At 42.0% G+C, this 23777-nt stretch overlaps 1 protein-coding gene across 2 annotated transcripts in view; it reads left to right on the top strand.

Annotated features, from left to right (window-relative positions):
* The window catches only part of smarca1 (SWI/SNF related, matrix associated, actin dependent regulator of chromatin, subfamily a, member 1), a 105648-nt gene that overhangs the window by 24523 nt on the left and 57348 nt on the right, over positions 1-23777 (top strand). For both annotated transcript variants that reach the window (XM_068047393.1, XM_068047392.1), the window contains exons 5-11: positions 5542-5642; positions 10711-10811; positions 11573-11752; positions 15027-15182; positions 20935-21066; positions 23142-23210; positions 23622-23731. In XM_068047393.1, coding sequence (XP_067903494.1) covers positions 5542-5642; positions 10711-10811; positions 11573-11752; positions 15027-15182; positions 20935-21066; positions 23142-23210; positions 23622-23731 — 849 coding nt within the window. The remainder of the gene's footprint in view (positions 1-5541; positions 5643-10710; positions 10812-11572; positions 11753-15026; positions 15183-20934; positions 21067-23141; positions 23211-23621; positions 23732-23777) is intronic.

Genomic DNA, 23777 nt, shown 5'->3' with positions numbered 1-23777 from the left:
CCTTTAAAAATGGCGCCAGTTCCTGTGCAGAGGCAGCTGGCGCCATTTACACATCGCAGAGCCTGCCCCCGCCACATGATGGACAGGCCCGCCCGGCATATTTAAATGAGCCACCGCACACTCGATTGTGGCGGCGTGTGGCCCATGCTTGCGGGCCAATATTTTTTCACCCACCGCCACTCCCGGCAGCTGGAAAAGAAAATTCAGCCCAGTGGGTCTAGTAGCCGACCAATGCAGTGTATTCCTGTCAGCTGTTGCTTTGTTCCTCCAGTGTTGATACATAGCGCTGTAATCCTGTACTGCGCTGTAATCCTGTACTGCGCTGTAAATCCTGTACTGCGCTGTAATGTTCTATGTTCTATCGTGTAGGTCAGATGGTTTCACAGGTCGGCGCAACATCGAGGGCCGAAGGGCCTGTACTGCGCTGTAATGTTCTATGTTCTAACTAGCAATCTTTCCTGATAACACTCAACTTCAGTCCAGGCTCCTGCTGATTAATCGTGAGAGATGCCTAGGAGAATGGATGCAGGGAAAAGAGATTTAAAATCCCTAATGGGAGTCAAGGCTGAAGTCTGGAGATAGAGTTCCCATTTAAATGTCTCAATGGGAGAGTGGAACAGCAGTTAGTGAGTGTGGTTAATGTTGTTAACACTGTGGTTGCAATGAGAAGTGCATTTTTGTGCAGAAGCTGACATGAAGGTGGATACTTTGGTGGATGATGTTGACATTCATCTTCTAAAAACACCATTGAAATTTTCAGGTGGAATCTTTGGTGGTGGCAGGAGCCTAGTTCATATGGTCTTGTATATGTCTTACCTTGTATGTGGGTATACAGTAAGTAATTTAATTCTACACTGAAAGCAGGGTGATGGACATCTGTTCTAGCCAATAGCTAAACTGCATATTCAGATGTTGCAAACTGAGTAGCCAACAGTTGAAAGCTAGGAGTAGCCTTCATTTGAGTTATATATGTGGCCTTGGCCACTGAAACCACTGCCTGCTTTGCTCTTTTTGTAATTAGATAAAGCTGTAACAGTGAGAGTAGGAGATGCCCAATTTAAAAGCTGACATTTAAACATCTGTTATCTGGTTACTGGATCCCCTGAATTTTCTTAATCCTTAGCAGATCTCCCATAACAGAAGAGTTAACTGAGAAGGGATATCATAAACGTAAATCAGATAGAAAGTTAAATCATTGCCGGAGGACATGGAGATGTAGGTTTAAATTAAGAAAAGACAACATTAGGACAGAGGCCAAGAAATTCTCCACATAGAATGATCAACATGTGGAATGAAGTTTCAGACCGAATCGTGTGGGGAAAAGTTCTGCAATGTACTAGGTCTGTTACCTTTCTAGATGGATGAGCCAGGATGGGCCCAATGCCATTCCTTGTTCATAACTTTGACTATTTATTTGAATACTGAGTTCAGCTGGCTCCTGTAATCTTCCTTTTACCCTCTAGCAAGAGAAGCTGGGATTAATGGCACGTTCCATAAAGGCATGAGATTTACCATTATGAGCGGGAGAGGTGGGTAGAAGGAGATCATAGTCTCATTCAGGACATTCCTGCTGATTGCTGGAGAGTTGGTAGGCTTGAAAGGAATTTCTGCCATTTTTGAAATTTCTGGTCTTGACTTTACTCATTCTGCTGTTGTACCTCTCTTGAAACAGGCTCCCAAGTCTACGCCAGGGAGAAAAAAGTAAAGTGAAGTTTGAGTTACCAAACTCTGAAGATCTTAGAATAGGCTTATTTTTCACCTAGATAGTTTGCCGATGTAATGGTACGCCATAGCCTATAGTTGTTAAAGAATCAACCTTAAGATCGAATGCCTGAGCACAAGAAGTACAGAGGACCAATGCTGCAATGACAGCTTCATCAGTTGACTGTAGGGAAGAAAACTCAGCCACAATTCCCTTTACTGATCATGCTGAAAAATGTGTATTGTGCAGCTGTGATATTCCCCATGTAGAATAGACATCTGACAATCACTGACTTGGTTTATATGTGAAAGTGTACTTGGGCAAGGTCCTGGTAGTTGTCTGTGGAACTGTACCTCAGTAAGAATTCAGTGGCTGCAGCAGAGGAAGAGGGAAGCAAATGGATGGAAAAACGGAAACTGCTGCTATATCGGAAAGTGGATTTGCCAGCACCATAATAAGTGGATGCATCACAAGAGAGGGGAAGATTGGGGAAGGGCAATGTGTCTGTTAAATGGACTTTCTCCAATGAGATGAATTAGCCTGCTATCACAGCTGTGTTATTTACATTGGAATGGTTTTTCTTTGTGCCTTGCTCAAACATAATTATCAGCTTGGAAAAGGAATGCTTTAGGTGGTTGGGGTGTAAACAGTTGCCTTTGAGCTTCAGTTGCTTCCTTTTGTACTAGAGTGTTTTTTTGCCATATTATTCGTAAGAAATAAAGTCTGCAAAAACCCCAAAATTCAGAAGCCCACAAGGAGAAAATTACAGGATCGAATACCAAGAATATTTTGCAAATAAATAAGATAAATCTGAATGCAGTAGATACATAGTGTTGTAATCATTCTGTGATTCTATTCTATGATTCTAGTGAGATAAAACTCTTCAAAAGTAATATTTGAAGTGGAGTGTGGGTAGGGGAAGGTGATTTCTCAGAAACAGTAAAAGAACTAGGCAAGTTCCAAGATTGGTCGCAATAAATACTGTAGCATCTATAAGAGAAGTCAGAAAAGGAACTGATTCATAGCAACATTTCCACAAAAAAAGAAAGCTGGTAATAAACACCCATTTTCAAACACAGGAGAAACCACCAAGTGAGTGTAGGCAAAAGAAAAACTGCAACTACAGGTCAAAAAAAGGTAATACACGTGAAGAGGAAGCAAGTAACCAAAGAGTCTTTTTTAAAAAAGAAAGAAAAAGAGTTGTAATTATATAGTGCCATATCACATCTCTCCAATGTCTCATTGTTTCAAATATAGTGAATTACTTTGAAGTGTAGTGACTTAGATAGGCAAATGCTGCAGTTGTGTTGCACAGAATGGTTACACAAATAACAAGATGAATAAATGACTGGTATTGATTTGGGAAGGAATGTTGGCAAGCATACTGGAAGAACTCCAGGTTCATTTTTGAATACTGCCAGGGGATCTTTAAAGTTCACCTGAATCACCTCTTAATTAAGTTGTCTTTGCTGGACCTACCTGGGACATTGGTGTAGAATGGCTGCTACATGTGCCTACATAAAAACAGTCACTGCATTCCAAAGAGCAATTCACTATGTGAAGGACTCAAGATGTAGCGGGGAGGCGTTGGAAGTGATGAATGAAAAAGACAAAATAAACAAAAATGAAAAGACAATTGATGCCAGAGGAATTGTTAATTTTAAAAGTGAGATTGAATGGCTTAACAGGCTCGAGGGCTAAATGGCCTACACTTGTTCCTATGGCACCAGAGTTTAGTTTCTGTATCAGCTTCTCCCCCCCCCCCCCCCCGCCCCCCCCACCCCTAAAAAGAAAGAAGTACCCTTCATTTATAAAGTATTGCACTTGAATGTGTTTTGTTCACCAGCTTATATCAAAATCAGGGCATTTTGTGTAGATTCTCAGCACTGTATAAAGGATTCTTCATAATCATCTGTAGTAAACTTATTTTTTTACTTTAGTTTAGAGATACAGCACTGAAACAGGCCCTTCGGCCCACCGAGTCTGTGCTGACCATCAACCACCCATTTATACTAATCCTACACTAATTCCATATTCCTACCACATCCCACCTGTCCCTACCACCTACCTATACTAGGGGCAATTTATAATGGCCAATTAACCTATCAACCTGCAAGTCTTTGGCATGTGGGAGGAAACCGGAGCACCCGGAGGAAACCCACGCAGACACAGGGAGAACTTGCAAACTCCACACAGGCAGTACCCAGAATTGAACCCAGGTCGCTGGAGCTGTGAGGCTGCGGTGCTAACCACTGCGCCACTGTGCCGCCCCTTAAAATTCAAGGATGTATCTTCATGGTCTTGCTGTGGTGTTATTGCTTATGTATAGAGATATTTTAATTTTTCATTTGTCTTCTGGATTTCTTTCTCACTTCTCACTTGTACACAGTTCCACGGGCAATTTATCATCCAGTAAGGGTCACTGAAGTAATACTCTGACCATTTCATTTCCTTCCCTTCCACCTTCAATGGATGACCGGGCCAATCTGGCTGAGGTTTGATAATACAGCTCAATGCCTACACCTTATGCATTTACCCATTGAGTTAGGTGAAGATGGGGGAGCATTTGTATAATTGCTTTAATGATCAGGGGGCAAATGCTTAATGAGTGCTGCACAAACAGCAGATTTGTTCTACTGTTTGTAAATTCCATTTAGTATTTAAAAGACATGAGAATAAAGAAACAATCAAAATTGCAGGTCAATCTAAAATGGTGAAATTCTGTAGTTGAAATAGAAAAATATTCATAAATGGAAGTTGCAAAAACAGACTGGGCTAAATTGAATACTGTTCTAATTTGTCTAGTGCAGGATATCCAGCTCCATCTGGTCAAGTAATAATAGAATGTTATCGTTTATCACGAGGGGAATTGAATACAAAAGTAGGGAGGTAATACTTCAGCTATACAGGCTATTGTGAGACCACATCTGGAGTACTGTGTGCAGTACTGGTCTCCTTGTTTAAGAAAGGATGTAAATGCGTTGGAGGCAGTACTGAGAAGGTTTACTAGACTAATACCTGGAATGGGCAGGCTGTCTTATAAGGAAAGAAAGACTAGGCTTGTATCTGCTGGAATTTAGAAGAGTAAGAGGTGACTTGATGGAAACATATAAGATCCTGAGGGGTCTTGACAGGGTGGATGTGGAAAGGATGTTTCCCCTTGTGGGAGAATCTAGAACTAGGGGTCACTGTTTAAAAACAAGGGGTCGCCCATTTAAGACAGAGGTGAGGAGAATTTTTTTCTCTCAGAGGGTCATGAGTCTTTGGAATTCTCTTCCTCAAAAGGCAGTGGAATATTTTTAAGGCAGAGGCAGATAAATTCTTGATAAGCAAGGGGGTGAAAGGTTATTGGAGGTAGGTGGAAATGTGGAGTAATCAGTTCAGTCATGAACTTATTGAATGGCGGAGCAGGGTCGAAGGGCCGAGTGGCCTACTGCTCCTAATTCGTATGTTCATATTTGAGAACAGGTACAGGCTGATTCCCACAATTGACATATTGATGTTGCTGGAATTTGACCCTGTAAGCAAAGTACAAGAATGTTTAGAATCTTTCAATAAAGAATTTCAGTTTAGAGATCAATTTTGCTAGCTGCACTTATGAAAACAACACAACTCTGTTTTCTCAGTAGTTTGGTTTGCAAGTGCGGTAATGGTTTCTGCATGTGTTAGGCACAAAGCTCACTTCCCCACAAACCCCCATGTGCACTCAAAAATAAGGAGGTTTGTATTGTTAAATTTAAATGTATGAAAATACTGGTGTAAAATGTTATTTTATTGCATTTTTAAAAAGTATCGTTTTTCTATACTGATTTAATGAATCTGATTCTTTCAATATTAAGTAACCGTCATCGGCGTACTGAACAGGAGGAGGACGAAGAACTGCTTTCTGAGAGCAAAAAGGCATCAAATGTTTGTGTTCGATTCGAAGAGTCGCCATCGTGTAAGTATGACCATGATTTGATGTGTGACATTATTAGCGGTCGGGGTCAGATTTTCACAAATAGCAGTCTGCCAGGCTTCTGGGTTCTTTTTTCATTATAAATTGAATTCCTTTTGTATATCTACCAATTATTTCTGTGACATGAATTAAACTCCATACTTTTAAAATTAGTTGAAATGTATATACTTTTACTCGAGCTGCAAAGCCTTTTGGTTACCTGTAAGTGGTGCTACTGCACTTATAATAGTTGAGGTTACTCAAAAGCATTGTCATGAAGTAGCACAGCAGACAGGTTATAAATCACATTCTTCATTTCTCATTTTACAATTAACAAATCGCATTTACACAAGGGCTCATACTGGAGAAAGATTTGTGTACTAAACGAAGAGCATCAGCACAACCCTAGCCTGACCTTATGTAAGAGCGAGCTTGTTGAGCAGAAATTATTTTTTATGTGCATAATTTTCATACTAGTTTTAAAAACGAAACACAGTAAAACTTGGGTATTCAAAATCTGTGCCCATTTTACAGGTGGGCAGGGAAGGGTTGGGGGTGGCAGATGATCAGAGACCCATGCTTCATTATGGGGCCTGATGGAGCACTCCTGCTCAAACTTTCTTCTCAATAAGTGGGGCAGGCGTCACAAGTTAATTTAAAAAAAAACCTTTTATGTGGAGCTAGGAGGAACTGGAGTGCTCCCCTCGCCACCACCCCCCGCACCCCACCACCACCACCACAACTAACTACACAGTTCTGGTGATTGGCCTCCCCGTTGCCCGATCCCACCTGGAACCTACCTGAGGGCAACCAGTAGCAGCCTGAAATTAATACTTTACATGAGGCGGCTGCCTGTTGAGGCATGATAGGCACCACTGGCTACTCACCCCAAAGGCCCGCAGCCAAATTTCAGGCCTCTTTGTTCGGATGTGGAATGGACCGAGACTAATTTCTGCCATATTTATTTCATATGGAAAAACACAAAAAATGCTAATTCATCTTGATTTACTTGATTTTTTTTGATCAACAGGCAGGTTAATGAGAAAAGCAGTTCACACTTTACAAGGATCCAATGGTGTAGATTTTTTTTAGATTCATTAACAAGATGTGGGCCAGCATTTATTGCCCATCCCTACTTTCCCTTGAGAAGGTGGTTGTTGTAAACAGCCTTCTTGAACTGTTGCAATCGATGTGGTGAAGATATTCGCACAGTGCTGTTAAGTAAGGAATTCCAACAATGAAGGGACCGTGATAAATTTCCAGGTCAGGATGGTGTGTGCTTTGGAGGTGTTGAGGTGTTGGTGTTCCCATGCGTCTGCTTGTCCTTCTAGGTAAGGTCGTGGGTTTGGGAGGTGCTGTTGAAGAAGCCTTGGCGAGTTTCTGCATTGCATCCTGTAGATGGTGCACACTGCAGCCACTAGTTGCGGTGTGCTGATCAAGTGGACTGCTTTGTTCTGGATGGTGTTGTTTCTGGAGTGTTAGAGCTGTACTCATTCAGTCAAGTGGCTGTTCCATCATACTTCTGACTAGTGTCTCGTAGGCTTTGGGGAGTCACTCGCCATCTGCGACAGGTGGGGAGGTCAAGTAGATTTTTCCCTTGCACTGGTTCTCACCATCTGCCAGAAGCCCAGTTTACCAGTGGAGCCACTCTTCATGTTGGACATTAAAGTCCCCCACACAGAGGACATTCTGTTCCCTGATAGTTATGATTCTGGGGGTATGACTATGTTAGGCTGTTGCTTGACTAGTCTGTGGGACAGCTTGCCCAATTTTGGCTGAAGACCCTGATGTTAGTGAGGAGAACTTTGTCGTGTTGACTGAACTGGATGTGCCTTTGGCATGTCTGAATATGCTGCCTAGATAGATGCTGGGTTGTTTGTCCAGTTTTATTTTTATTGCAACCTTTTTTAGCAGTTTGATAGCTGTGGGTTTAGAGTTACATATAGGCCAGACCAGGTAAGGACGGCAAGTTTCCTGCCCTAAAGGATATTCGTGAACCAGATTTTTTTTTCATGATCTTATAGCTGCGTAATCACCATTTCTGATACGAGCTTTTTAATTCAGATTTATTGAATTAACTGAATTCAAATTCACAATGTGCCATGGTGAGATTTGAACTCATGTCTCCAAATTATTAGTCCAGGTCTCTAGATTACTAGTCTAGTAATGCAACCATTATGCTATCATACCCAGTATATAACTTTGCCTTATCTGCAGAGAGAAAAAGTCACAGTACGGTATGTAGGCAAAGGCCTATTAAAAAGAAGCATTCATTTCAGACTGTGGAATTCTACTTTTTTAATATTTTAATTTGAAAGCTTCTCCCCTTTATTTAAAAAATGCATCAGTAACAATAATATTAGAACCCTAGGCAACAATAACAATATGGGTTTGATAGAATGACCGAATCATAACAAGTTCTTGTATTGATAAATCAAGTCCTTAACCAGAGATTGAGAATTCATACAGAAGGCTGAAGAAGTGCTGGGTCTGCTCAAATTAGGTTTACATAGGTCTAGGCCTATTGGTGAGAGATTAGGCATGTTACTGCCCATTTTAAGTGCTCTAAGAGCTCCAAAATGGCATCCGCAGCACACGCGCACGCTTGTGGGGCAACTCATGCCAGATGCTAAATTGGTGCAGGCACTGGCACCCGCAGAGCAGGCGGCTCATGATGTCAGTCAGTGTCCAACACTGATTTGATGCCAGCAGTGCCATTTTGAAGCTTAATGCTCCAGTAAATATCCTCTCCTAATCTCATAGTTGAACAGCTGTTGAGCAGCAGGAAGGAACCATACCAGCACTATTTAAAGGGATTGTCAACTGCTTACAGGTTAATTGTTGGTTGATTTCTTTTGGCTGTTGCTATGATTCTACAAGCGTTTGGTGCTTTCTATAGTTTCAAGTTGCAAAAATATACAGGCGGATACTGAAGGACTTCTTGCTGACTTCAAGGCTTCTGCACAACCAATTGCTTCCAGATGTGGGAGCAGTTTTAGGCATTCCCCTTGGAATACAGCATATCTGGGAAAATGAACAGAGGCCATGTGGAGCAGGACAAGCTGCTGGAAGAGGGAGAAGGAGGAATGGGGAGAAGGTCTCGCAGCAGGAGGCCATACTCACCTAGGGTGTTCAGGGAGCAATTATCCTAGCTGAATCTCAGCAAAGAAAAATGTGTGAACTGTGCTTCAGTAAGGATGCTCTTCCTCACTGAAATCTGCCACCCAATGCAGCCACAACTACGACCTCAGAGAACGATAAAGGATGGCATTGCCAGTGCTGTGAAGGTGACTGGATGATGAACTTTTTTGTGTCTGGCCACTTGCAAGCTGGAGCTGCAGATATTTACAACATCTCATAGTTTGCGACCCACTATTATGTAAGGGAGGTCACTAAGACTCTCTATTCATTGAGAGATAATTACATTTCATTCTCGCTTGCCAGAGAAGGAGGAGGAGTGAGCAAGTGGCTTTCCTAGCATTGCTGGTCCCCCATTGTGCAGGGTGCCATTGACTGCACACACATCACTTTATAGGCATTGCATGCCAACTCTGCCTTCGACAGGAACCGAAAGGGATTCCACTTACTCAACATCCAACTGGTGTGTGATCATGAGCAGAGAATTTTGTAGATCAGTGCCTAGCATCCTGGCAGCAATTGTAATGCCTTCATTCTGCTATGCCAGCTGCTTTTGATCCACCACCAAATCAAAGGGTGGCTACTGGATAACAAGGGATATCCATTAACGACATGGCCAATAACTACTGTGCACAACCCATGCACACGTGAACAGCTGCATACAATGAAAGCCATGCTGCCACACGAACTGTGATAGAGCAGATCATTGATGTGCTGAAGTAATGCTTCTGCTGCCTGGGCCACTCTGGATGAGTCCTGCTGTACTCAGCAGAATGGGTGTCAAGAGTCGTGGTGTTCTGCTCGCTGCATACCTCGCCATCATGAGGAATGTCACCGGCTATATGCCGAGCAGGAGAAGGAAGGGAGGAGGCAACCTAAACCAGCCCCTTTCTGTCGGGGTTGTCTGTGAAGAACTGATCCATGTGCGATACCAATAACCACAGAGCCAATTCCCTATTCACCAACAGTCCCATACCTTCCCTCTGTCGCTGACCATCACAGCATCTGCTTGACCACAATGCAAAATAAAAGCCACCACAAAATAAGCATTACAAATTAAATTTATAATACAAAAATCAACTAATCACCATTATGCATTCACGTAGTGACTGTCTTGTGGATGCCTATCTTAGTACTCCTATGCAGTGCTGTCCCAGTGCTGCAGCATGGCTGGTGGAAGACTGCTAACTTCCAGTGGGGGACACTGCAGCTGGCCTTGGATGTCGAGTTCGAGCAGCTCTGGGCCGAGAAACTCTGCGCTGAGAAACTCTGCAACAGCTCGAATGAAGTTGGCGTGCTGCCTGCATTGCAGTTAACTGGTGCAGATTAATTGCGCATCGTCTTTAATTGCACATCGCCTTTTAGCCAATAGTATGTTCAGTGGAGATAAAAATGCTGTTATTTCCTGAGACTCGGGAACACTGTACCATTCTTGCAGTCAAGTTGCCTTCTCTCTTCACCGTGTTACCTGGTATAATGACGTTCTATTTATGGAAGACCATTATTATTGTTGATGTCATTTTATAAATAAATGCCTTGGGTCTAAATGGGATCTGTTTGGAGGGGGAGAGAGAGAGAGAGATTCATCATGTTGATATTTCTTTTGAAATTCCATTGTGTACTTGCACTAACTTTTTTCTGAAACTTATTGCCAGAAGGAATTTAGTTTCCTAGCAATTCTTTTGTAGCAAGTGAAAATAATGGGATTCTAGGCTGTATGGTCCAAATAATATGCTGTTGCCGTCTTTTGAGGATAGGGGCTAGGTTACATTATAAACTGGATTCACTAATAATTTTATAGACTTTGAGAGTTTTTTTTCAGTGACTCTCAAACAGTTGCCTTCTAGATACCAGAAGCTGATTGAATTTGCTAGTTTGTAAATATTCGATTAAAATTAAACTGATTTTTTTCAGTTTTTGTTTTGGCTTCTAGATGTGAAATCAGGAACGCTTCGAGACTATCAAATACGAGGGTTGAACTGGATGATCTCCCTCTATGAAAATGGTATTAATGGTATCCTTGCTGATGAAATGGTAAGGTTGTGGACTTTGAGGAACTGAATTGTTACTGAATACAACTAATTTTAAATGCAGAAGTTAAATTGATAGTCTTGGGGAGCACCAGAGGATGACTAAAGTTGCACATAAGCCTCCAGATTTTGAGGTTAAATCTGAAAAATAACCCCCAAAACAAAACTTAAAAATTGTGGTTAATACTGGGAGACACCATTGTCCTCGTACAGCGGTTCCAATGCGACTCGAGCAGGTACACCTCCTGCTTCACTCTGGGAGCACTTCATCATCTCAGTACCAACAGGATACATTGCCTTAACATGCACCTTCAGTCTGCCTCATTGTGTACAGGCAGCTGAAGAGTTTCATGGGGAAATGAGTTGCCAAGAATGTAGGTATGATATCAGCTCCTTTTGTTTATCATGAGTCAATGTGAAGACAGTTGTAAACATTTATTATTTATTTAAAGTATTTTCTTTGTTCATGCCAATTACTCACAATTGATTTCCCCTAATTTCAGGGGGAAAAAACCCCAAAATTATACGGCCTAGTTATAATGCATCTATTGCAAAGTTGAGAAAGGATTTATTGATTGAGAGATGGGAGCTTCCTGTCTCTCACTATAGTATGAAGGGTCGCCTATTTTGGATCTTATACTTCAGTTGCGCTATACATTTTGCATTGATGTGAATCCGAAACCTCTGAATTAATTCAGCATGGTGGAATAATTTTACCATTTAAAAAAAAAAATATTCTATTTCTAAATTTTTTCTAAAAAATAGGGTCTTGGTAAGACACTACAGACCATTGCATTGCTGGGCTACCTGAAACACTACAGAAATATACCTGGGCCGCACATGGTTTTGGTACCAAAGTCCACGTTGCACAATTGGATAAAAGAGTTCAAGCGTTGGGTTCCATCACTCCGTGCAGTTTGCCTTATTGGAGACAAAGATCAAAGGGTAAATAAACCTATTTTAAGAATATTTCTACACTCTTACCAATCGGACACCACTTAATATTTGTCAGACTCTTTTACATAAAAGATAGATAAAAGTTTCCATTTGTGTATTCCCCTCTCGAGCTTCCTCTTGCTTTCTTTTCTGAAGGCACTGACTCTTACTGAGGAATGGCTTTATGGCTGCTGATCACTTTCTAATACTGCCCTTAAGTATCCATTCTTCATATGACAGGCGAGATAGCAGGTGTTGGCAGTCCTCTGATCATGGGATCATCATAGCTAAGCCTGGCTGTTGAACCACCTGACGTTAACACATTCAGACTTCACAGTAGCAGTCACTGGATCCATAAGTACTGGAATTGTGGCAGATGTCTATTATTTTCCCCTTCCTAAACTAGGGTTTCTGAGATCAATTGTAGCTTCCCTATTACTGATCCAGCTGGGAGCTAACTCGGCACAAACTGAAGATTGAACACGGGATCTTCTGGTCTGTGTGGCTCCGAGACAAGCCACCTTTACCAACTTGCTTTTGTGTGTATGTGTATTCGTGCACATCTATTATCACATCATAGTCACACCTCTTTTTGCTGATAGATATGCCTATTACCTATTTTCAGTGATCCCATTTGAGGACTTAACGAAGTTAAATCAGACTCTGTATTTTTGTATAGATTTTCAATGCTTTTGAACGGATCACAGTGCCATCTGTAATAAAAACAAGAAATGCTGGAAATACTCAGCAGGTCTGGCAGCATCTGTGGAGAGAGAAGCAGAGTTAACGTTTCAGGTCAGTGACCCTTCATCAGAATTGACAAATATTAGAAATGTAAAAGATTTTAAACAAGTAAAGCTGCGGGGGTGGGGCAAGAGAGAACAAAAGAGAAGGTGTTGATAGGACAAGGTCACAGAGAATAACTGACCAGAAGGTCATGGATCAAAGGCAAACGGTATGTTAATGGTATGCTGAAAGACAAAGCGTTAGTACAGAGAGGGTGTCAATTGATAGTAAAATGAACAGCCCTGGCCCCAAGCACAAACATGAAAAAAAAAGTGGGTAGGCACAGTAGAAACAAACTAAAATAAAATAAACAAATAAAAAAATAACAAAATAAAAAGGGGGGCCTGTCATGCTCTGAAATTATTGAACTCAATGTTCAGTCCGCAGGCTGTTGCGTGCTTAATCGGTAAATGAGGTGCTATTCCTCAAGCTTGCATTGATGTTCACTGGAACACTGCAGCAATCCCAGGACAGAGATGAGAGCAGTGGGGTGGGTGTTCAAATGGCCAGCAACCGGAAGCTCGGGTTCATGCTTACAGGCTGAGCGGAAGTATTCCGCAATGCAGTCACCCAATCTGCATTTGGTCTTCCCAATGTAGAGGAGACCATATTGTGAGCAGCAAATACAGTATACTAAATTGAAAGGAGTACAAATAAATCGCTGCTTCACCGGAAAGAAGTGTTTGGTGCTTTGGATAGTGAGGAGAGAGGAGGTAAATGGGAAGTATGACACCTCCTGCAATTGCAGGGGAAGGTGCTGTGGGAAGAGGACGAGGTAGTGGGGGTAATGGAGGAGCGGACATCTGTGACCTTGTCCTATCAACACCTCTTTTGTTATCTCTTGCCCCACCCCTGCTTTACTTGCTTAAAATCTTTTACATTTCTAATGTTTGTTAGTTCTGATGAAATGTTAACTCTGCTTCTCTCTGAACAGATGCTGCCAGACCTGCTGAGTAATTCCAGCATTTCTTGTTTTTATTTCAGATTTACAGCATCTGCAGTATTTTGCTTTTTATTACAATGCCATCTGTAACCTTGCTACTGTGCTCGGAGGTCAAAATATGCAGATGACATAAAAATAGAGCATTGGCAACTGGGGACAGTAGACAACTTCAGGAGGACATAGGTTGGGAGATTGGACAGATGGATTATTTATATAATTAATGTGGAGAAATATGAAATATATTTTGGGAGGTAGTATGAGAAGAAATATGCATTAAATAGTAACATTTTAAAAGGAGATAATCAGATCCAGAGAAGCATTCAGATATACAAATCTTTGAAAATTTAGAGGGTAAGTTGGTAAAGCTGTATATTAAAAAAAATGGAATCCTAGTTTTTATAAATAAGATTGTGGAGTGCAAAAGTAAAGAGGTAATGCTAAACTTCTACAATTCACTGGTTAGGCCACATTTGGAATATTGTACCCTATTAAAGAAAGGATGGAAAAACCATGGAGAGAGTGTAGAAGTGGCTTTAGTTATGAGGAACTAAAGATCTTTCATTAGATCGCAGAATAGAACAGAGAGGGCTAAAAAGAGAGAAATTATAAAGATTTTTGATAAGACGAGGGAAAATGAAATGCCATTGATCAGTAGCTAGAAAGCATACATCTGAGATCATCATCAAAAAGAAGGAAGGCAGAAATTAAGAGAAATTAATTTATGCAGAAGGTTTGTTAGGGCTATCAGAAGAGGTGGTGGAAACAGAATCCATAATAACTCTTGTAAAAGGAAAGTGCATCAATAGTCAGGGAAAAAAATTAAAGGGTATGGCGAAAGGGCAGGAGAATGAGTCGAAGTGCAAGGCTGGAATGGGCATAATGGGTCAATATGGCCGCCTTCTGTGCTGTAAACTTTACACAGCCCAGAAGCCCTGAGGTTCAACTGTTGACCTGTATTGAGTTAGTTAATGCCGGGGGTGGGAGTGGTGGGGGGGGGGGGGTGGTGAAATCAGCCAGGGTTCCTACTCCTGAACCCTACTCCAAAATACACATCCCTTCGGCCCACCGAGCCTGTGCCGACCATCAACCACCCATTTATACTGATTATAGAGTGAGAACAAAATTTAATGATTGCTAACACTTGCTGCCTCGGATCACACAAGAATAATGATTTTTTTTATTACTCAGATCTGTTAAGAAGTTGACATTTTCATTGTCTCTTAGGACTTTTAATATAATATAAAATTGTGGTAGTCAAGCAGGAAATTGTGTAGTAATTTGTGGACATTTTCATGGGACGTCATGACATGACAAATCACTTACTGTAAGAGTGGCCACTTCGATGAATGACTGGAGGGTGCCCATTAACTGGAACTGGGGAACTGTATCTCAACAGGACTCTGAGTCTTCAGAAGAGTTAATAAAATGGAAGGGATCAAACAAATCAACAGTGCCTTCTCCAACTTGGAAAAATGTGCTTCTTTTCTGAGGTACTGATGAAAGAGTTATAACCATGGTTATATTTTCATTAAAGTTTCTCTGATTTGAAACCAGGCAGCCTTTATTCGGGATATTATGATGCCAGGCGAGTGGGATGTCTGTGTTACATCATATGAAATGGTCATAAAAGAAAAATCTGTTTTCAAGAAGTTTAACTGGAGATACTTGGTAATTGATGAAGCTCACAGAATCAAGAATGAAAAGTCCAAGGTAAGAATGTTATTTGTTGATACTAATATGTAACCCTTATCTGAGCAGCTGGATGGAGGGCTATATGAAGGTGAGGTCTTCTGAAGTAGGTAAGGGGAAGTTTTTGAATCGTGATCTGCTGGTACCAGAACTACGACGTTACATCTATCAGAAAAGGATGAATAGGCTTGGGTCTCTCTTCTCTTAAAAAGAGAAGGTTGAGGTGTGAACTAATAGAGGTTCTTTAAAACCTTTAAAATCATGAAAGGTTTTGATAGAGTAAGTGCAGAGTGTTTCTACTTAGGATAAGAAAAGTAGCCCTCAAAAGAGAAGCAGGGGAATGGGACTAACTAACAATTTGAAAGAGCTGGCGCAGACTCAGTGGGCTGAATGGCCTCTTGTGTTGTACTATTCTGTGATTCTATACCATTTATGTTACAAGGTCATCTCTGATGGCAAGAGCACCATTGTAGGCCCCTCACTCTACCATTACCAGTAAGCCAGAGAACCAAAACTGCTTCAATGAGGAGTGTATGCCAGGAGCAGCACAGGCTTACCTCAAAATGAGTTGCCAACCTGATGAAGCTACGTCACAGGACTTACATACATTCTAAACAGCGCAAGCAGCATGCTACAGACGTCGCTAAGTGATCCCACAACCAACAGATCAGCTAAAAGCTTTGCTGTCCTACCACATTCAGTTGTGAATGATGGTGGACAATTAAAACAACTAATGGGAAGAGGAGGCTCCATGAACAGCCTCATCCTCAATGATGGTGAAGTCCCGCAATTGAGTGCAAAAGACAAGGCTGAAGCGTTTGCATCCATCTTCGATTAGAAGTACTGAGTGGGTGATCCATCTTAGCCACCTCCTGAGGTTCCTACCATCACAGAAGCCAATCTTCAGCCAATTAAATTCAGTCCACTATCAAAAAACACTGGAGGCACTAGATAAGCAAAGGCGCCGACAACATCCCGGCTGCAGTAATAAAGACTTGTGCTCCAGAACTAGCTGCATCTCCAGCCAAGCTGTTCCAGTACAGCTACAACACTGGTATCATTGAGCTTACTCTCAATCATCAGCAAACTGATGGAAGGGATCATGGACAATGCTATCAAGTGGCGCCTACACACCAATAACATACTCACTGGTGCTCAATCTCGGTTCTGCCAGAGCCATTCAGCTCTAGGCATCAGTACAGCATTATTCCAAAATGAATAAGAGTTGAATTCGAGAGGTGAGAGTGACCACCCTCGACATCAGGCAGCATTTGACCAAGTGTGGCATTAATGAGCCCTGGAAAAATACAAGTCAATGGAAATCGGGGGGAAACTCTCCATTGGCTGGAGTCATACTTACCACAAAGGAAGACCTTTGTGGTTGCTGAAGGCCATTCATCTCAGCCTAGAGACATCGCTGCAGGAGATCCTCAGGGCAGTGTCCTAGGCCCAACCTTCTTCAGCTGCTTCATCAATGACCTTCCCTCCAATGTAAGGTTAGAGGTATGGATGTTTTCTGATGATTGTGCAGTGTCCAGTGCCATTCACAACTCCTCAGACAGTGAAGCAGCCTGTCCCTGCATACAGCAAGACCTGGACAATATTCAGACTTGGGCTGGTAAGTAACAGATAACATTTGCGCCATGTAAGTGCCAGGCAATGACCATCTCCAACAAGAGAGAATCTTACCAAATCCCCTGCTACAGGTCATGAGTGTGATGGAATACTGTTGACTTACCTGAATGAGTGCACTCCAACAACACTCAAAAAGCTTGACACCATCCAGGATAAAGCAGCCTACTTGACTGACACCCCATTTACCACCTTAAACATACACTCACTCCATCACCAGTGCAATATGTACCAGCACTGTGCACCATATACAAGGCTTCTTGGACAGCATTTCCCAAACCCATGACATCTGCCACCTAGAAGGACAAGAGTAGCAGGCGCATGGGAATACCACCACCTCCATGTTCCCCTCCAAGTCATACATCATCCTGACTTGGAAATATTCACCGTTCCTGTATCGTCGCTGGATCAAAAACCTGGAACTCCCTAACAGCACCGTGGGAGTACCTTTATCACATGGACTGCACTACCACCTTCTTGAGGGCAATTAGAGATGGGCAATAAATGCTATCCATGTCAGTGATGTCCACATTCTGTGAATGAATAAAAAAAAATGCCATGAAGTAACCTATGAGGAGTCCTGTCAGTGGCACCAAACCTTCAATGGAGTGATTTTCAAAGTGCTTTTGACTACTGTGTTCCAGCAAGGTCAAAGGTAAAAATCTTGGCCACAATGGTCAGAGTTTTGCAGTTTCATTGTCTGAGAAAGAATGAATTTGAGAGTAAGATGATGTGTTGAGCCTTATTTACAACACAATAAGAAGGAGGAAGAAAAGTATATAGGAAAGCATGTTTCCACATGGTTGGCCACCTTAGATCTAACATTTGATGGGCTTTGCCAGATTGTTGACATCTGGCGCAGTGGTTAGCACCGCAGCCTCACAGCTCCAGCGACCCGGGTTCAATTCTGGGTACTGCCTGTGTGGAGTTTGCAAGTTCTCCCTGTGTCTGCGTGGGTTTCCTCCGGGTGCTCCGGTTTCCTCCCACAGCCAAAAAGACTTGCAGGTTGATAGGTAAATTGGCCATTATAAATTTCCCCTAGTATAGGTAGGTGGTAGGGGAACATAGGGACAGGTGAGGATGTGGTAGGAATATGGGATTAGTGTAGGATTAGTATAAATGGGTGGTTAATGGTCAGCACAGACTTGGTGGGCCGAAGGGCCTGTTTCAGTGCTGTATCTCTAAATTTAAATCTTAAAAAAAAATCTAAAAATCTCTGGCAGGGGCGCCTTGCACATGCTCGGTTACTTATACTGCTGCACAGTATAAATTAGGTAGCTTCACCAGTAAGGAAACTGAGCTGTATCACTTCAGAAGGAAATGGTTCTATAACATAAATTGGCTGGTTTTCACTTAGTGACTGTTCCTTTAAATCCAGTTGCTTTCCAAAAGTAGTTTTAAACAAAAACATTTGCAATTCAGATAATATCAAGCTTATTATGATACACTATTGCAAATTCATTTGGTTACAGACTAGAGAAAGGAATAATTCAACCTTTTAAACCAAACTGTGTGATTGGTTCAGTTTATGACTGCTTTTTAAAATTTGAGTGGTGGGATATTTCAAATCTGCCATTTTCCGTGTTCTGGGATATAAAAGACCAAGTCTCTGAAACTGCGGCTGGGAGAAGAGAGTGCGCAGGGGTCTGTTTGAAAATCTCAGTGAAGGAACTTCTCAGTTTAAAGTCCTGCAAGGGAAAAAAATGGTTTGGATTTCCAAGAAATTGTTTAGATTAATATTGTTTTTCAAAGTGGTGAGGAATTAAAGGAAAAAAAGATTCTATGTATTTGGAAGTTATTTATGGAGCTTAGTTAGATTGGTTCTTTGAGTTGCAATCTTTTTATTTTATCTATTCAGAGAGGTAGTTAGAAGGATATCTACTGTAAGTGTATAACTTCATTCGTTATTTGTTCATATTTTGCAAAATAAATATTCTTGATACTTTGATTTAAAACAACATCTGATGCAATGTTGTACCATTAAGAAAGATTGATTTTATGGAGGCATAGGTTCAGTAGCTAAATGAGCAGTCTTTACTGGTATTTTCCCAGACGTGTTAACAAAAACTTGCCTAGCTGTCAAGGTAAGGATACACACACTCCTAAAGGTCTGGGAGTTTGGGACATTTCCATGAGAGTGATCTCAGATAAGAGTCAAATTGGCCGGAATTTAATGTTAGACTGGAGGCCCTGCCCACTGCCAAAAAGTCAGGGGTTAGCCCGCCTCTGCTGGGCCTGGAGAACCACATGGGAATTTTTCGCTCCCAGGCCCTTAATTGGCATTGGGCGGGACTTCCACCTCCTTGAGGCAGGAAGTCCCGCCTAATGGAGCTGCCGGCCAGTCAGTGGGTTGAGGGGGTGGTGGTTGGTTGGTGGTGGGGAGGGGAGTGTTGTGTGGTGGTGGCAGTTTGAGGTTCCAGGGCGGCCCTCCGTGGGGCACAGTGTGCCCGATCAGGAGGGTCCACCCATAAGAAGGCCGCCAGGTTTTACCTGGCGGTGTTCTTGGGGCCTTTTTCGTCCACCCACCAAGGGTAAAATACCCATGGCAGTGGGAGGAGGCCCTTAATTGCCAGTTAATTGGCCGCTTAAGGGTCTTGATTGGCCTGGGGAGGGCGGGCCATTCCTTGCTGTGGTCGCACCGTGTAAAATTGCAGCGGGAGCGGGAGGTAGGCGGGAACAGCCCCCCCTGCCTCCCACTCAATTTTGTGCCCCACCCACCACCAACCAGCTCATTGGGGGGGCTGTAAAATTTCAGCCAAATTATCTGGAGTAAGAAGGATGGAAAACACACAGAAAAGTAACATGGAATAAGAGACCAGCCTGATTCTTTTTGAGTTTTACTAGTAATCTGGAAGGTGGTGTCCATAGCTAAGTACCATCCATTCCTTCCATACGTGGACAACTGTAGCTGGGAGTAAAAAAAGGGGATAACGGGTAAATAGAAGCAGACTGTTTCCAATGGTTGAGGGAACTTAGATATAAGAGATTTAGGACAGAAAGCAAGAGAAACATTTTTACACAGGGTTGTGAGGCTGTAGAATGCACTCCCAGGGATAATGATTAATTGTAAAGCATGCCAACTTTTTTTTATTTCATGGGATGCGGGCATTGACAACTGAGTGGCTTGCTCGGCCATTTCAGAGGGCAGTTAAGAGTCAGCCACATTGCTGTGAGTCTAAGTTACATATAGGCTAGACCAGGTAAGGATGGCAGATTTCCTTCCCCAAAGGACATCAATGAGCCAGATGGATTTTTAAGACAATCAATGATAGTTTCGTGGCACCATTTCTGAGACTAACTTTTAATTCCAGATTTTTTTTATTAATTAATTGAATTTTAAATTCCACCAGCTGCCATGGTGGGATTTGAACCTGTGTCCCCAGGCATTAGCCTGGGTCTTTGATTACTAGTGCAGTGACATTACCATTATGCCACCGTCTACCCCTAAGAATAGTTAGATAGGTAGTTAAAGAAAAGAGAAATAAAACGATATGGGAACAGGGCAGGCACATTGGATTAGGATTATTGTTCATCTGGAAGCTAAATACCAACAAAGACTGTTTGGGTTCAGCAGGCTAATTGCATGCTGTGTGTCAACCATGGCTCAGTTGGCAGCACTCAGCTCCGAGTCAGAGATTGTGAGTTCAAGAACCACTCCAGGACTTGATCACAAAAAGCTAGGATGACACTCCAAGGCAGTGTTGAAGGAGTGCTGCACTGTTGAAGGTGCCTTCTTTTGGATGAGATGTTAAACTGAGGCCCTGTGTGCCCTCACAGGTGGACATAAAAGATCCCATGGCACTTTTTCAAAGAAGAGTTATCCCCTGTGTCCTGGCCAATATTTATCCCTCAATCAACATCACCAAAACAGATTATCTGGTCATTATCACGTTGCTGTTTGAGGGAGTTTGCTGTACATAAATTGGCTGCTGCGTTTCCTATATTACGACAGTGACTCAACTTCAAAATACTTCATTCGTTCTAATGCGCTTCAGGCTATCCTGAGGTTGTGAAAGGCACTATACGAATTCAGGTCTTTTTCATTTCTTTGTGATTTTTGTGTAAATGTATATGTACTTTTTCAGAATTTTTTTTACTCCTGCATTTATCCAATTCTGTCAATTTTTCTTTTTCTTGTCAGCTGTCTGAAATAGTTCGGGAGTTTAAATCAACAAACCGTTTGCTACTGACAGGGACACCTTTGCAGAATAATCTCCATGAACTGTGGGCTTTGCTCAACTTCCTGTTGCCTGATGTGTTCAATTCTGCTGATGTAAGTTGACATCATTTTTATTGAGACTGTCCAGTGTTGATGGTTATATTCAGGTTTCCGTTCAGTGGCCATTCGTCCTAAGCAACTTGTCACTTTCCCATAATTCTACCCCACCTTTTCATCATATCCCTCAATTCCTTCTCTTTTCAAAACCGCGTCTAATTGTTTCCAATCTATTTACACTGCCTGGTTCTGTGGTCTTCGCGACTAACCTATTCCCCAACTCTTACTACCCTTTGGATGAAAATGTTCTATTGACTCACCTTGCCCTGTAAGGTGGTGATTTGCTTGGATCAGTTCCCGTCATCTCATGATAAAACTATAATTGGTATTTCATTTTCTATGCATAAATTTCCTTAAAATCTAAGAACAAAAAGTGAGTTTTCTAAATATCTGTTTATATCTTAAAAGGTTATGTCTGTGCTTCTGCATAATTAAGATTGCAGTGACCATCAATCTTGGTCCATGGAGCAGTCCAATTCTATGATGGGGTGATAAATCAACCTGTTTTCAGCTGTCATGACAGTTCCCTGTTCTATCATCCATCAATCTTGCTTCTGATCTCTTTTTGTCTTTTTTCTCAGGGTTGTTCTTTTGCCCCTACACTTCCAATGCTTGTGTTTTTCTTCAGTTCATACCCACGAACCTGTCCAGAGTGGTCAAGCTTGAGCTTCTGAGGCCTGCCTGCAGTATACTGCCTCCACGATGCATTTTACCCTTGAGCTCTGTGTACTCCTGCATTATCTAACTTTGGTTTCAAGCCCCACCACACATCCCGTAGTTAAGTTAAAACATTTTTTTTTAAAGTTTGATGTGCAGTTAGGAGGAACAGGAATGCCCCTTCTCGCTCTACAACAAGTCCTGAAGGTCACTACCAGGTGCCAATCAGCCCGCTCTCCCTGTCTTGGCCCCCCTATCTTTGTCCAAGATCTGACCACTGCCCCCACCCCATACCCCGGGGTGCAGTGGGCAAAAGTGGCACGTGGTGTGCCATTGTTGTGTAGAGACCATGTAGGTTCCATATTTTATCATTCATTTTCGCTGAGTTAGCTGACCTTGCTTGAGAAAATTGACATTAGGATCTCCAACAACTTAACTGGACCAGGCACATAAACAATGAGGCTACAAGATTAGGTCAGATGCTGGGAATTCTGTGGCCCAAAGCCTGCCCACCATCTGAAAGGCACAGATCAGGAATGTGATAGAATACTCTCCACTTTCTTGGATGAGTGCAGCTCCAACAACACTCAAGGAGCTCGACACCATCCAGGATGAAGCAGCCCGCTAGATTGGCACTCCATCCACCATCTTAAACATTCCTTTACTCCCTTTACCTGTGCAAAGTGGCTGCAGTGTGTACCATCTACAAGATGCACTGCAGCAACTTGCCAAGGCTTCTTCGACAACATTTTCCAAATCCACAACCTCGACTGCCTAGAAGAGCAAGAGCATCAAGCGCATAGGAATACCACTACCTGCAAGTTCCCCTACAAATCACACATCATCCTGACTTGGAACTATATCATTGTTCCTTCATTGTTACTGCGTCAAAATCCTGGAACTCACGACATAATAGGACTGTGTGAGTACCTTCACCAACACTGACTGCAGCAGTTCAAGAAGGCGGCTCAACACTACTACCAAAGGCAGTTAGGGATGAGCAATAAATGCTGGCTTCCTGATTAATTTTTCAACACATGCTGCGAGGTCTGCATGCACGATTACCAACTGAACACAGGTCCAGGCTTGACGTTGTGCCCCACCTCCCTACCATCTGCACCCAACCATTACTAAAAAGCCCAATCATAGCTCATTAATCCAGGTTCATAGATGAAGAAGAATGACTACTTCAACAATGAACTAAAATCCCCTTGGAACTGTTTCTTTGCATGATTTGCTCCTGACAAGAGAGGAGGGGGTAAAGGGAAAAAAATGGAGGAAAGGAATTTTAAAGAAATTAATTGACCATTGTGATAAATGATTTCAAAAAAGCAAATTATGGTACAAAAAGCCAACAGTTAAATGATTTTTCATATTCTTGTGGAGAGACTGACTTTTTCCTCTAATCTATACAGGATTTTGACTCTTGGTTTGACACAAACAACTGCCTGGGTGATCAGCAGCTAGTGGAACGTTTACATGCTGTAAGTTTATCATCCCTCCTGCTTGTGGCATGCTACGTGGATTTTGTATCATGAGACAAAGAATGCCACTTCATTACTTGAAAAAAAATTCACATAAAAAAATTTAAATTCAGCATTATTGAGGAAACTCAGACATTATTGACTAGAGAGGGGTTTACAAATTGGCCAGTTCTGTGAATGGTCATACTTGGTTTTCAGCATTTAAAACTAATTCTGGAACTTCAAAGACACATTTTGACTTTCTGATTAGATGAACAAAAAATCATTCTCCCACAGACAGCATTTTGATTGCATCCTTGCCACTCTACAGGAAACGGCCTACTTCTGTCAAGGAATCTATAACCTGCAAACTCTTGCTTTTCATCTTTCTCCCCCTCCTAACACTACTGTTTCTCATTTTGAACATTTAAGGTGCTCCGACCATTCTTGCTTCGGCGAATAAAAGCAGAGGTTGAAAAAAGTTTGCCTCCTAAAAAAGAAACCAAGATTTATGTTGGTCTCAGTAAAATGCAAAGAGAATGGTAAGCGGACAACTGCTGTTGAAGCTTCTTAACTTTCAGGGTACTG

The sequence above is a fragment of the Heterodontus francisci genome, chromosome 15 (genome assembly GCF_036365525.1).
Source record: "Heterodontus francisci isolate sHetFra1 chromosome 15, sHetFra1.hap1, whole genome shotgun sequence".
Taxonomy (NCBI): domain Eukaryota; kingdom Metazoa; phylum Chordata; class Chondrichthyes; order Heterodontiformes; family Heterodontidae; genus Heterodontus; species Heterodontus francisci.
This window is presented reverse-complemented; position numbering and strand designations above follow the sequence as displayed.